The 15,597-nt window shown below is 39.6% G+C and overlaps 1 protein-coding gene across 1 annotated transcript in view; it reads right to left on the reverse strand.

Moving 5' to 3' along the window:
- ZBTB41 (zinc finger and BTB domain containing 41) overlaps nucleotides 1-14,785 on the reverse strand; it is a 39,945-nt gene extending 25,160 nt beyond the window's left edge. Inside the window, exons 1-5 of the mRNA XM_004578798.4 lie at nucleotides 14,692-14,785; nucleotides 12,818-14,056; nucleotides 3,766-3,973; nucleotides 2,876-2,945; nucleotides 169-316 (exon numbers count right to left, since the gene is read on the reverse strand). Coding sequence (XP_004578855.2) covers nucleotides 169-316; nucleotides 2,876-2,945; nucleotides 3,766-3,973; nucleotides 12,818-13,940 — 1,549 coding nt within the window. The 5' untranslated portion in view covers nucleotides 13,941-14,056; nucleotides 14,692-14,785. The remainder of the gene's footprint in view (nucleotides 1-168; nucleotides 317-2,875; nucleotides 2,946-3,765; nucleotides 3,974-12,817; nucleotides 14,057-14,691) is intronic.
- Between the last annotated feature and the right edge of the window lie 812 nt (nucleotides 14,786-15,597).

Raw genomic sequence — 15,597 nt, forward strand, 5'->3', positions numbered from 1 at the left:
ATGAACACAGGCAGCAAATTATCTGTGCTTTCTCAATTTTTCTGTGAACCAAAACTATTTTTTAAAAATGATAACTTTTAATAGAGTGCTAACAGTAGCAGGCTCTTCCAGCATGATGTCATAATCAATAATTCCTACGACTACTTTAAGAAAAAGGAGTCTGCTTACCCAGATGGAACTTTTCTTGATGCTTCAGGCGTGCAAAACGTGATTTGAAATGTTCTTCACAATAGGTACACTTAAAAGGTTTATCTTGGGAATGCAGGATCATATGTTCCTCCAAGTGTGGTCTTCTAGTAAAAGACTTCTTACAAATCTAAATGAAAATTTATATAATATACAAGAGAACCCGGATTAAACATTAAAATTAAAAAGCTCATTAAAATATATATATATAGATATATATATATAGATATATATAGATATATTCAAGCAAAAAGAAATGTAATCAAACAGAAAACCAAAGTATAATGAACTTCTAGTTGGGCAAGAAAGTAATTCCTCAAGGAAGTACATTAAGGAATTATTTTAAATTAATATTAAAGGTAACCGATTTTCAACACCTTTTATTTCTTTTTTTCTTAAGATTTATTTCTCCTTTTAAAAAGTGGAGTTACAGAGGGAGAAAGAAAAAAGAGAGACCTTCCCTCACTCTCCAGACTGAAACACGGGTAGGGAGTACAGAGGACTGAAGCCAGGAGTTTGCAATTCCATTCGCATCTCCCATATGGGTGTCATGGAACCAAACATTAGAGTGACATTCTGCCACTTTCTCAGAGGCATCATTAGCAGGGAGCTGGATCAGAACTGGAGCATCCAGGACTTGGCCCAGAATTAAGAGAGAATGCCAGCATCAACGGCAAAGGCTAAATCTGCTGTACTACAAATCCAACCACAACATTACAAACAGACCAACCGAATACTTCTTTCCACCATAATTCTAATATCCATGTTTTATGTCTATATGTGTATATATATTTTTAAAGAAATTGTTTACCCCAAAGACAGAGAAGCTAAGACAAAAAGACTTTTAAAAAGATTCGTCCATCTGCAACAGCTGGGGCTGCGCCAGGCTGAAACCAAGAGCCAAAAATCCAATCCAGCTCTCACACATGGGTGAGAGATATGCAAGGACTTGATTCACTCACTACCTGCTGCCTCCTAGGGCAGGCGCCGGCAGAAGCTGGAATGAGAAGCAGAACTAGGTCTCATATCCAAGTGCTCCCACAAGCACAGCCTTAAAATACTGTGCCAAATGACGGCTTTCAAATACATGTTTGAATAGAGGGTCTTATCACTGCTACTATATATTTTCTTAGGAATATGAATAAGGAAACAATAAAAAATCACTACAAAATTTACCTGTTGAAATACTAAGAAGAAACACATTTTTTAAAAAAATCTGATTTTAATTTGAATTCCTTTAATTTGTTCTTCTTCCCTAATAGCTGTAGCAGGGACTTCAAATACTATATTGAATAGCAGTGATGAAAGTGAATATCTGTGTCTAGGTCCAGATCTTTGCCGGAAAGCTTCTAGTCTTTCCCTATTTAATATAATTTTGGCATTGGGTGTTTTGTATATTGCTTTGATTGTATTATAAAATATTCCTTCTATGTCAACCTTGCTCAAAGCTTTTAGCAAGAAGTGGTGTTGGACTGTGTCCATTAGGCAGACACCATGATCTTCATTCATAACCAAGATAGTGAAACTTTAGAATCTTGATTTCCTCTTATGTGGATTAAGGTAATTAATAATTAACTTGCAAAGAAGTTTCAATGGTGAGAATTTTGCTGCCTTAACTGAAACTTTGCAATAAAGACAAGTAACAGCTGGTGCCACAATTAAACAATATTCACTAAATATTAAAAAAATAGTTTAAGGATATGATAGAGCAAGAATATCAACAGATTCTTTGCTATTTCTCCCAATGAAAAATAAAAGCTAATTCTTCTTCCTTTATTTGGCTTTGTTTCTAATGACTTATGATCTGGCTCTTCCGGGCTGGGCGATAAAAAGCCTTAAAGTCTTTGCATAGGCTTCTGGCAAGACACACTCACCCTCAGAAGCTATCTGCTATGCTAGAAGGAAACTCAAGAAACCTCACAGTGGGGCAGGCCTGCTAAGAGTCTAGTCATCAGCTAACATCAAGGGGCCAGCCACTGAGAAGCTGCACCAAACCAGAAGAGATCATTTACCCGCAGAGAATAACTAAACGACTTCAAACTACACTCTCTACAACAAAACAACCACCTAACAAAGCCCTGGCTGAAATTTGGATTCCTGACCAGAAAAAAAGGGTGAGATGAATAAAAACATTGTTTAAAGCTACTAAATTCTGAAATGATTTGTCATAATGCAACCAAAACCTGATATGTTGATACAACCATAAACCTGTGGTATGGTGATTTCAATAAAAGAACTAGGATTTCCACGAAAAACTATCCTATTCAAAGCTCAACTGATAGGATGGTGTCTGGCGGTGATGACACTGTGTGGCAGGCCCACACACCATGCTAGAGTGGCTGGGTTCATGTCCCTGCTCCACTCCTTGATTCCAGCTTCCACAGAGGGTGCACCTCAGGAAGCAGCAGGTGATGGCTCAAACACTTTGGTCCCTGTCACCCATCGGAGAAACTCAGACTGAGTTCCAGGATTCAGGCTTGGGCTTGGTCCAGCATCAGCTGCTGTGGACATTTGAGGAGTGAAGCAGAGGATGAAAGATCCTGCTCTCTGCCTTTATTTTAAACAAAAAACATGTAAACAGCGCAATGAGCTAAACTTTTACTACAGACTCCAATTATCTTACTTGTTAATTACCAAAAGGCAACCTTATATTTACTTTGGTCTTATAACACAAATTAAGAGCTCTTACATCACATTTCCAACTTTCACTCTTTGTCTTCTTAATGGAAATAAATTCTTGTGCATTTTCAGGATGAAATCTATCAAAGGAAAAAAAAACACTGATTAGAAATAACTATTAATAAGTCAGATTTCCACATGAATCTGTCAACAGTTGTCATAAGAATCAGATACCAGTTCTTATCTTAAAATGATAGGTGCACATGAGTTCCATAGGACTATGGATACCATTATCGCCTAAATACATTTATTGTATTTATACTGTAATTTTAGTCATACTTTCAATGTAGTCAAGAATCTAGCTATTGACAGATAATATACTAGGTAATTTACTTCATTATTTTTTAGCCCAGACTTTAATACATTTTTTAGAATTTATGTACCACTAATTTTTTAGAATAAGATATGCAATATTATATTTTCTTTCACAGATATTTACATATATAAAAAGGATAAATAAGAAAAATTTCCAAGATTTCTCAAAACACATATTCACAATATACACTTGCCAAACTCAACACAGGAAACTGGGTAACAAAAATTTCCTAAGAGTGCCTCCAAGTGTCTCTGGAAATAAGGAATTGAAAGGCAAGTTTATTCTGGTGCAAAAAAAAAAAACCCTTGAAATCCATACAGTTTTCTTTTAACATGAATTTTCCATGAACGTTTAAAAAATCTCCTGTATCTTAAACTTTTATTTTCTTGCTCAATGTCAAAAAAAGCTCTACATACATAAATAAAAAGTCAAACTAATACTTAACATTCTTAATCTGTAGTCTCTACAAAATATTAAGCAAGTGGAGGGTTGGATAGAAGCACCGCACAGATGTTTTCAGCTAACTGTGTTATTTAAAATAGAAAGTGCAACACACTTCATTATGGAAGCAAGATAATACTTGCCTCTTAACATGCTTGGCTAAAGTCTTCTTGCTTGCATGAAGTTTGTTACAATAAGGGCACTTGTGTTCCTTCTTATGAAAGTCTGTTTCATTACTGTGCTTCTTTCTGTGAACAGTTAGGTTAGACTTTGTTGAATAGCGCTGGTGACAAATATCACACTCAAAGGGCTTCTCCCCTGTGTGAACACGAGTGTGGCTTTCATATTTGCCTACAGAAGGAGAGAAAGCAAAATTAAATTCTGAGCATTTGCAATATGGTGAGTAAAAACTGACAGAACAAAATCTCACAATTTAGAAAATACACATACACAAACCTAGAAAAAAGTACACCTGAATTTGTAACAGCTAACTTTCAAAGACTTACTGTTTTATGTTTATTGCTCAAAGCATACTTGTTCAAAAAACAAACTGGGATTTCTCAGAAATTTTCTGAAAACTGGCAAATTCTCTAAACCTAAAACTTTAAAATGTATGTGTTTAAAGTAAAATTAATCTTCAGCAAAAGGACTACTCAAACTTAAGACTTATTTTCATATTTTATTTCATATTTATCATTTAATTCAATTTATTCACCCACAAACTGAAAGAAAATTTCAGATTTTAGAGTTCTTTTAAAATGTCATTAAAAATTTTTTTAATTTGCCTATGCATGTTATAATACATATTTTCAACTCAGAGAAATTCAACTGGTAAGGGTACTACAAATCTAGAATATCGCATAAAACCTATATCTCACTATAACCCATTCATGTAAGACTTTTCCAACTTAAAGTGAAGAAGTAAATAACTTTTATTTTATTTCTTCTATTATTAATTATTAATTATAATTAGGAAATAACATAAATAGTATCCAAGAAAGCAAGAAAAGATGCACAGGATTAATGGATATGATATCCAGAGTCATATCCCAGGTAGGACCTGATTACAGTAGAAACAGTCCTATACAAATGTTGCAGGTATTTCCAAAAGTAAGACTCAAGAAATTGTAATACAGATTCCTTAAAGAAAAGTGTTACCATTAAAAAAAAAGTCTAAGAACACATTTTAATTTTCGTTTGCATTTCTATTTTGGATAAAAATATTTACATCATTATGTTGAATATAAATTTCCGCATCCCAGAAACAAAAGGGTATCACACACAGCACATATCCTGGATAAACACACTTAGCTATAAATTCTGATTTTGTTTTTGTTGTTGTGTTTTGTTCATTCCTCAGATGGCTACAACAGCAGGAGTTGGGCTTGTCCAAGGCCAGGAGTTAGGAGCTTCGTTGCAGGGACATTAACAAAGGGCTGGATGGAAGTGGGGCACTGGGGACTTGAGCTAGCACCTATATGGTACTCCAGTATTGCAGGTCGCAGCTGTACCTGTTACTCCACAGCACCAGCCCAGAATCCTGAGTTTTCAATAGCAGGCTCTACGACCTTGGATAAATAAACTATAGTATGAATGGGAACACAATATTTACCTTGCAGACTTGCAAGAAGAAACTAATTCACAAACTACTTGCGACAATGTTGGGCATGTAAACTTTATTCAGGAACTGCAATAACTTCATGTGAAACTTAAGAAAAATGAGGAAAAAACACTACTAATATGAAGATCAGTTTTCTATTAAAAGCTCAGATTTAGAGCCAGTGCAGTGGTATATCAGGTTAATCTTCCACCGACAAGCACTGACATCCCATACGGGCACCGGTTCCTACCCTGGCTGCTCCACTTCTGATCCAACTCTCTGCTTATGGCCTGGAAAAACAGTGGAAGATGGCCTAAGGCCTTGGCTTCCTGTACTCACGGAGGAAGCTAGGAAGAAACTCCTGGCTCTCAGTTTCAGCTCAGCTCAGCTCTAGTCGCTGTGGCCATCTGGGGAGTGAACCAGTGGACTAAAGACCTCCAAGCTGTCTCCTCTCTTTTTTAAACCGACCTTTCAAACAAAAAGTTAAAAAAACAAAACTAAACTAAAAAATTAAAAAAAAAAAAACCCTCACAGAGTATATCATTTCAGTTAGGTACTTAATAAGAAGATAAATCTTCTAGCATCAAAATTAGGAAGAAAAGTTCAAAGTATTCCAAGGTCACTAAGGAAAAGTGATAAACACAACTGTCTACCAATATATGGCCACTGATTTACTAGTTATATCTATATATGACTAAATTTAATTACTGCTATGTTACTTAAAAATTAACACGGTACTTATTCTGTGAACTGAGGAAAGAAAATGAAGATACTCTCCCTAGATAAAGAGAAGACGGCTGTGAGAAATTATCAGCTTTATTGCACCAGGGTTGAGGAAATACGTCCAAGGTCTACTGGCCTTGGAACATCCTTCCCTACATCGGGCTTTTTAAGGCATCCCCAAGTGACTGCTCTCCGTCCCCAGGTGCTGATGTAGTCTGCCGGTAAGGAGTGGCCTTCTTTTTCTACCCACCCGCTTCCCGCCCACTGCCCCCCAAGCAGACCAGAATAAAAAGAACTGAAAGATGTGTTCCACCCACCTTCCTCCAAACCTCCACCCTCCCCACCCAAACAGGAGATCCCTGTGGGCCTGTATCCCTCTCAACTATGTAAACAATATTAAAAACTAAATAAAACTAAAAAAAAATGGAAGAATATCAACCATGAGCAAAGAAAAAGTCTGATAAAAATGTCAATTAGGTATTTAAGTATAGGCCAAAAACGTAACAGTTCAGGCCAATTTTTACATGGACGGAGACCGCCCAGGAGATGTTTGTAAACTATCTAAGTAACATTTTATGTAGCTCTGAAAAACAAACTCATGTGCAAAAACTTAAAACATATCAATATATAATTAGCAGTGACAAATACTAGTCGTTATTATTTTCATTTGTATTACTAGTCCCAGTACAGACACACAGGCAAATATGAATCTGGAGGAGTGGGTATTTAGTACAGCAATGAACACGCTGCTGGAAATGCCCACACCCCTATCACAGCACCTGGGAATCAGTCCCACCCCAGCTTATCCCAAGCACCTTCTGCTTCCTACCAACCTACACTCTGGGGGGCGCAGGCGATGGCCCCTGTATCTGAGCCCCTGCTACCCACGTGGGGGACCTGACTGTTTCAGGCTCTGGCTTTTCCCTGGCTGCTGCAGGCATTCAGGAAACAGGAGATGGATGACGTGCCGCTCTCCGTCTTTGCCTTCCTCTCTCTTTCTGCTTTGCAAAGAAAAAGGAAATAAAGTACACACACATAAAAACATACACCTGGATTCACCTGACTTATGAATGGCCCTTGTAACAAGTCAAACTAAGGCGTCAGCTCTCCAAGAATTTCACTTTGTCTCTTTGCCACTACTGGTCCCACAGTTCTCTCCCTGCACCACTTGGGTGTGCTTCCCCATTAATGTTCTACATACACAACCCCACCAACACCACTTCCCTGTTCAGTACCAGGCATCCCAGCTAACACTGCAAAGACAGAAGTCACTGCATGAAATTAAAAAAAAAAAAAAATCCCTTGATCATTGCTTAAAGCCTGCAAATAATGCAAACACAGTAAAAAAAAAAAAACAACATGTGAACATTAACAGTATTCAATTGGATTTTTAAATAACAGCAATTTCTGAAACATGACCGTTCTTAATTGGAGATTAACTGTGCATGTTATGTATAATTTCTTTTTTAAAAAGATTTATTTATTTTTATTGCAAAGTCAGATATACAGAGAGGAGGAGAGACAGAGAGAAAGATCTTAAGAATGAAGGATCTTAAGAATGAAAGATAGGGCCCGGTGCGGTAACCTAGCAGCTAAAGCTTGCCTTGCATGCACCAAGATCCCACAATGTTAAATCTCTTCATTTTTATTCCTAAATGAACAGGAACAGGAACTTAACAAAAATATTTAAATATAAGAACAATGTTCAACAATATTTTTTCTTCTATGTAAATACATCTTATACAAACATGTTACATTAATAATTGTTAGCATTTTCCCTGTGTTTAAGTCAGGAAGTTCACGTATTTGTTTGCAAATCAAAATTGTTACTGACATAGTAGTTAAATTAAAAACCACAACCATTCTGACACTCAAACTTTTGTTTTCCTACAAACCAACAGACTTATTGATTTAAACAAGAAAAAGAAAGTAGAAATTTAAAAAGCCAAGCCCGACGGCGTAGCCTAGCAGCTAAAGTCCTTGCCATGAATGCGCCAGAATCCCACATGGGTGCCTGTTCTAATCCCGGCATCCCCACTTCCCATCCAGCTCCCTGCTTGTGGCCTGGGAAAGCAGTCAAGGATGGCCCATAGTCTTGGGACCCTGCACCCGCGTGAGAGACCTGAAGAAGGTTCCTGGCTCCTGCCTTTGGATCAGCGCAGCACTGGCCGTTGTTGTCACTTGGGGAGTGAATCATTGGACGGAAGATCTTCCTCTCTGTCTCTCCCCCTCTATGTGTATTTGACTTTCCAACAAAAATAAATAAAAATAAATCTTAAAAAAATGAAAGCTAAAAAGCCAAAACTAGCGCCAAATTTTTGAAAATCTTTTTAGACCAAGAATCTCTAAGGCAAAATAAATTTTTACTAAGTTTTAAATTCATATTGTATGCAAATATGTATTATAGGCTCTGTTACTTGCATGGATAATAATTACTGCATAACAGAAGACGCAATTTTAAAGGGAATTCTTAACTCAAAAGACCAGGCAGACGTTTTAGGGGTTGGTAAGAACAAAACGATTAAGATCCAAATTAACTCCATGTTTAAATCAATTAGTAGCCTGTGATGGGAGTGTGTGTGTGTGTGTGTGTGTGTGTGTGTCTACCAACCAGCAAAAAAATTAAACATCTATATCTATTTCTGCACTGTTATTGGTTAGAGTATTCAATAATAATGAATAAATCAAAATATTCATTTCAAAATTATCAAAGTTTCAATTTCTAATTGTCAACAGGTAGCACAGAGTATTAAGACACTTCATCCAAGCTTCTTTCTGAACTGAATCCCAACTCAAACTGTGTCTCGAGAGTCACAAACTAGATACTTTCATGTGAACAAATCTGACATTGTGGGGCTCATGCTGTCACACGGCCGACTAAGCCATCGCCTTCAACAGTGGCGTGCCCTACCAGAGTTCCAATCTCTGGCTGCTCTGCTGCTTTTTTTTTTTTTTTAAGATTTATTTATTTTTATTGAAAAGGCAGATATACAAAGAGGAGGAGAGACAGAGAGGATGATCTTCCAACTACTGATTCACTCCCCAAGGGGCCTCAATTGCCAAAGCTATGCTGATCTGAAGCCAGGGGCTAGGAGCTTCTTCTGGGTCTCCCATGTGGGTGCAGGGTCCCAAGGTTTGGGTCATCTTCAACTGCTTTCCCAGGCCACAAGTAGGAAGCTGGATGAGAAGCAGTGTGTCAGGATTAGAACTGGTGCCCATATGAGATCCTAGTACATGCAAGGTGAGGACTTTAGCTACGAGGCTACCATGCCTGGCCCTGCTGCTGCTTTTTTTAAAAAAGGATTATTTTGTTTATTTGAAAGGCAGAATTACACAGTGAAGCACACAGAGAGAGATCTTCTATTTGCTAGTTCACTTCCCAAACAGGCACAACAGTTGGGGTTGGGCAAGGTTGAAGACAGGAACTAAGAGTTTTTTCTTGGTCTCTCACATGGACAAAAGGGCCCAAGGTCTAGGACCATCCGCCTCCTCTTTCCCAGGTACATCAGCAAGCAGCTGGATTCACAATTCCCCCCTAATTGTGCCTGGGAAGGCAGGTGATGACATCCTAGTTCCTAGGGACTTGAGTCCCTTCCTGACTCCTGGTTTCAGCCTGGCTTAGGTCTGTTAATTGTGGCCATTTGAGGACTCAACTAGTGAATGGAAAATCTCTCCCACTCTCCCTAATTTGTAAAAAAAAATTATTAAAAAAAGAAGAAGAAAAAGACCTCCCGCCTCAGAATTTATTATATGGACCAAGCAAAATTATCACCGTTGAATTCTGTGTGCAAAGAGAAACATCAATGAATGCGTTTATTATAAATCTGATATTGCTAAATCTTAATTCTATTTGGAATCTTTTGGGAATCTGATTATACAACATACCCTAAAGAGAACATGAATAAAATACTCGGCCTTCAATAATTATCATAACTACTTATGAAAAAAGGACAGGTGGGATCTACCAGGATGTACTAGTGAGTCACATGCAAAAAACTGTATGAAACATTTTCTACCTCTAAAAAAGAGTATGAATTTAACCCAAGGAAGAATTTTAGTTCTCTGTAGGAACAATAAAAAAGGCGTTATCCAAATTTTCTCTCACCCCATCTGTCATGTCACTATTTTGCCTTTCTAACCATTAGGCTTCTAGTATAGGGAGAAAGATCAAAGACCTCTTATTTGCATGAGAATTCTCTGTGAAAAGGACAGCTGGTAGCCTAAGAAAAAATGTAGTAAAACCAGATATCTCACTAAAGTATGAAATATACAAAAAAGGTAAAAAAAAAAAAAAAAATCCAAAGGATCAGGTTAGTAGAAATCAAATCAACAGATTTTACATTGTGGAGCTAAAGGCTCCGGCAGGCCTGGGAGTTTTCCGCCTCTCAGAAGCCCACTTCTAGGCTCCCAAGTACACTCTCTCACACACCAACCTTCTATCCTGGTCCAAAGAAACAAGCAATTGTCGAAAACTTCTCATATTGAAAAGATCAGTATCCAAGAGATATTAAAAAATACTACACAAGAGTAAGATGTATTAGCTTCATTCTACCAAGACCAATAAATAACCAAATTATCTAGTGGCTGCAATGTGTGAGATATGAGAAGAGATGGACAGAGGACATTTAGAGCTCACAGGTTCTGTTCTACATGGCCTTTAAGAGAATTATGCCATTTATATATTATCTTTCTCCCTTACAATGAAGTACTACTTTATTATCTAACTTTACGTATGACACTCAAAAGCACATATAGATAGGTTCAGCAACTAAGCCAAGAACTGGATTCAAAAATCCTAGAAGTCTGACATCACTAAAGCTTATCCTCATGGACAGATATAGAGAGATGATAATGCAATGGGCTTAAGAACAGTACTAAGGAAAACTAGAGGGACATTCTGGATAGACACACAGACATGTCCATGTAATGAGATGAGAAAGTATTATTGAAAACTAAGCAGTCCTAAAGTGGCTAAGCAAGGGGGTGACATGAGGTGTAGGGGATTAAAAAAAAAAAAACATATGTAAACAGATTTGCCAAGATGGGCTGAAAATAAATCCATAATGTGGCCTGCTAAGTCCCTCAATTATCTGTATGGAACTTGGTAAAACTCTGTACATACAATGCCTTCCTTTTAGTAATCAGCTCCTAATTTCAAGGTGTGTCTCCCCAAATTGTGTGGACAAAATTCTAGTTTTCTGAGATATTTAGTATCCTGTGGTGAAATGATTTAAGGAAATGCCGAGTGAAGAAAAATGTAGTTTTGTTTTGCTTTGTTTTGTTTTTGACTAGAGAATTTGGCAGCGTTAATACAGGCTGAGAATTATATAGTTTTCCCAAAGTTAAACTCCTCTTTCATGAAACATCACACATTCTTCATATTCAACAAGACAGTTTGAGATCTATGTGCTGAACCTACAATGTCATCTATTAACTGATTCCTGCTTATCTCTAAATCAAACTAGGTCAATTAAGAGAACACAGGAAGTATATACTAGGAACAAAGTCTAAGATGTTGAATCTATTGGAAAGATTAAATGCTCTCACCTCAACACATAAAAGTTACTCTTTCCTCTCTTCTATAAACACCCTCATCATGTTTTTTTGTAACTCTACCGCAGAATTTACAGAGCCTGGTTTGTGGAAATATAGAATTAAAAGATAATTTTGATGCAAAAAAGTTTTGAGATCCATACATAGTTTTTTACATGAACTTCCCATGAACTTGTTGAATATTCCTCCTACATACGCTTTAAGTGACTCAGTTACTCAACCAGTTATTTCATCCACTCTATACAGCTTTACAACAAAACAGCTTCACAAAAAATAACTATTAAATGGGATTATCAAAAATATTTTCAGAGAAAAATATTCAAGACATTATTTAAAAAAAGCTAACATTGGTATACCCATGTGCACCGAGCATAATTAGACAGCAAATGATTAATACATAAGACAAATGTCCATTTATGATATAAATAACTCAATATTGCAAGACCTATGGAGATATAGTGAAGTATATAAATAATTTTACAAAGTCAAATTCATTATGTACTTTTCATCATTGTTACGTGGCAGAACATATTTCTCACTTTCATAACTTAAATTATATGATAAAGCATAATTGTTGCAGTTCAGTTCACCTTAATATGGTTCACAAAGATATTTCCAAAAGCTATTTTACTAGCAATACTAGACATCTTGAACTTATACATACATGGACACAAAGCTTCAGCTTACAAATCACATTCCTACCTACTTTTAACTGATAGGGTAAAATTTATTTGTTCACGATAATTAGTAATTGGTACTAGCAATTAGGTCACTTTCTAAAGACTAGAACTGCAGGACTAGATTATGCTTAGTTCAATTTAATTTTTAATTATCTATAAATCTAGTCTAAAACAACCCAATTATAAACTGTATCAAATACTAGAAAAGCTATGACACAAGCTTTTGTAACTCACATATTACCCTGAGCAAGGGGAAACAGCATACAAATAGTTAAATACACTACAATTTAATTCAGTCTTATAACTCAAAGATGTAGCACTTATCATCAAAATTTAATTGGCATATAAGTCAAAGCTCTATATGATAATAATTGATACTCTGGAGTGTCTCACATGAACAAAAGATCTGTCACCTACTCTTAGAACACAAGAAAGAAAAAAATTAACATACATATTTAGAATGAGTTACTGAGTCACAGCAAATTTCAAACAACAGGATAAACTTTGTATTAAAAACCAAAGTATACTTAAGCATTCCTTTCAAAAGTTACTCTCAGAGTTTAGTTTTTAATTATCACCTTTAAAATATCCATGGAAAGCAAAATTACTGACAGAAAATAAGCTCTTTTTCTTTCTTACCTATTCGGTCAAACGTTTTATCACATTTAGGACACTGCAGTATTTTTTTGTTACTGTTCTGAATGATGACTGGCGTTAACCTCTCACGAATATTTCCCCCAGAATCACCAGCCTCGGGTTCCTCTTCCGCCTCCTGATGTTCTTTTTCACTCTGGTCCTCAATGTCGGAGTATTCATCGGACATTTCCTCCTCTAGCTCATCCTCCTCAACATTATATTCACTTCCAGGGTCCTCGGAATCATTTCTGTCTGACTTCTCTGTATCAAAAGTTTCCTGATTCAGATTGTCTGACCCATCCCCACTTTCTTGTTCACCATCACTGGTGTCATCAAACTTCACGGGGCACTTTCGACTTCTTTTTGATCTTCTTGTGGAATAACTTCTCTCCAGCATTTTTAACCCATGTTTTTTCCCTAATAACAGAGACCTATGTGTTTTAGTCAAATGATTCTCTAAGGACTTTTTATAACAAAAGTGTCTACTGCAGAATTTGCACTGATGATTATTGGACAGTCGTCCAGTTAATTCATTTAGTGTTTCTTCAGGTGATGACTTCTCAGTTAGCTCTGACTGGAAAGCAGCAACATTTTCATTATTCAGTAGCTTCACTGCATCTATAATGTCCAAAAATTTTGCAGCCTCTAAAACAAGAGGTATTTCATACTTGTACACAAAAAATTCTGATGTATAAAGGAATTCAAGCAAATGCTGAAAAACTGAATGTGTTACGTGATCCAGGGTGACAACATCAGTGCTTGGATTTTTGCTCAAACAGGCATGAAAATAGCTACTGCCAACAGCGACCACTACTTTGTGTGCACTGAATTCTTTCCCTTCCACTATGATGAGCAAATCACAGAAAGAGGGCTGCTTCTGCCTGTCATCATTCAAATACTTCAGCAAATTCTTATTATACTGCAAGGAACTCAGCAGCTTTCTCTGATCTGGGGAGGGAGGCAGCTCCTGGTAGCAGTGCAAAGCGTCAGGAGTTGGTCTTTCTGGAGAATGCGTGTAGCTCACTGGCTGGCAGCCCACTGCAACATTTCCTTCTGAAGAATCTTTATGATAGCCTAGGTGGATCTTCTCGTCAAGATCTGAAGTAACCTTTCTCCTCTTCTTCATTGCACTACTGCGGTTCCAGAACAAGAAACTTCATACGAGTCTTAGGGATTTGTAAGTGAACGCTAGATTGTCTTGGATAACAGCTTCTGGAGGGGCGTGCCCGAGCGTTTCATGGTCTGCAAAAAGAGTCCAAGAGCCAAGTAAGAGACCCGAGGCCAGGCAACCCTAAGCAGGTCGGCGGCATTCGGAGCCTCCAAGTGACAAGTACATGGCGATCAAATCACAGCTCACACTCACGCCTGGTGAGTGGGGGGTGGAAGAACAAGGAGGGCCAGGTCACAAAAAGACAGCCAACAAAAGAATAATCTTAAAGAAAGTCCCGGCACGCCTTCCAGGCCTGACAGACGGAGAGAGGGAACAAGATCGGGCTGACAAGGCAGAGCTTCCCCGGTCGTGGGTCGTGCAGGCTCAGGGGGGCTGCAGCCGGGGTTGAGGGGCGCGGGGATGGCGACAATAAGGCCGTGGCGGCGCGCGAAACCGAGTCTCCAAGAGCAGGGCTTTCCCAGGCAAGCAAGGCACAGCTCCGGAGGGACAGGGGGTTCCCCCCCAGCCCCCCGAGTCCACACCGCCTCGCGGGAGACGGCCCCAGGAGGGGCGCAGAGCAAGACACGCGGGGTCAACCTGACGGACGACCGTGGGCAGCCCACGAGCCTTCCCAGGCCCCGGCCAGGCAGAGGACGCCCTGGGTGCAGCCAACCCGCTACCCACCCCACCCAGTCACCCGTGGGCAAAAGCCCCGCAAGTCCATTACCGGGAACACAGGGCTCCCCCGCTGGCTGCCGGCCGCCGAGCTCCACTCCGGGCGCGCTCACTCGAGCGCCTCCCCACTTCCGGGTTCAGCCCCCCGCCTCGCCCCCTCCCCTCCCGGAGCCCCACCGCCTCCTCAGCCGCCGCACACGTCAGCCGCGCGCGCAGCCTCCCAGCCGCCAGCGGCCCCGGCGCGCGGCCCTGCGCCCGCCAGTGCGCCTGCGCCACACCCCGACCCCCGCCAGCCCCAGCCGCATGCGCCGTCGCAGGTTCCTTGGTCCTGTGGAGATGCCGCTTGTGGCGCAGTCCGTTACTCCGGGTTTTCAGGGCGGCTGGCTGGCTGGCGGTGACCGCGCCGGTGAGGCCGCGCTTCGGGGCGGGGGAGTCTGAAGGAGGGGCGGTAGACTCGGGAGCCTGGGAGGAAACTGGGGCGCGGCAGCGTGCAGGGATTTCCTCCTCAGAAGCGTGGAGTTTGTAGTCAAGACCGCCTCCCGACCAACGAGCTGAGATAGGCCTCCTTGTTTCCCCCTATGTAGTCAGGTTTAAGCGCATTTGCTCCCCAGATGGTTTTTGTTCTTTAGTTTTTTGTGAATGCAGAAAACAGAAGAAGTACATTAGCATTGAAGAGGACACCTAAACTAAATGAACAGAAAACCCCGACGGCGTTTCTCACAGCCCCTTGAGGTCCGAGGGCCACACCGTGTAGACTTCACAGACCCGAGGAAAAAGAAGCTGTGCCCAGATAGGACCGGGGGCCTGATTGGAGACCCCACCTCAGGCGGTGCTGAGCATCTGGAAGGGCTCTCCTCTGTGGGCCAGGACTAGGGAGCGGTATTCTCCTACAGCGGCAGGGAGAAATGGGTGAAACTTGACCATCTCCGAATTTCCTGGGAATTGGAAATTGTACAAA

The sequence above is a fragment of the Ochotona princeps genome, chromosome 10 (genome assembly GCF_030435755.1).
Source record: "Ochotona princeps isolate mOchPri1 chromosome 10, mOchPri1.hap1, whole genome shotgun sequence".
Classification (NCBI taxonomy): domain Eukaryota; kingdom Metazoa; phylum Chordata; class Mammalia; order Lagomorpha; family Ochotonidae; genus Ochotona; species Ochotona princeps.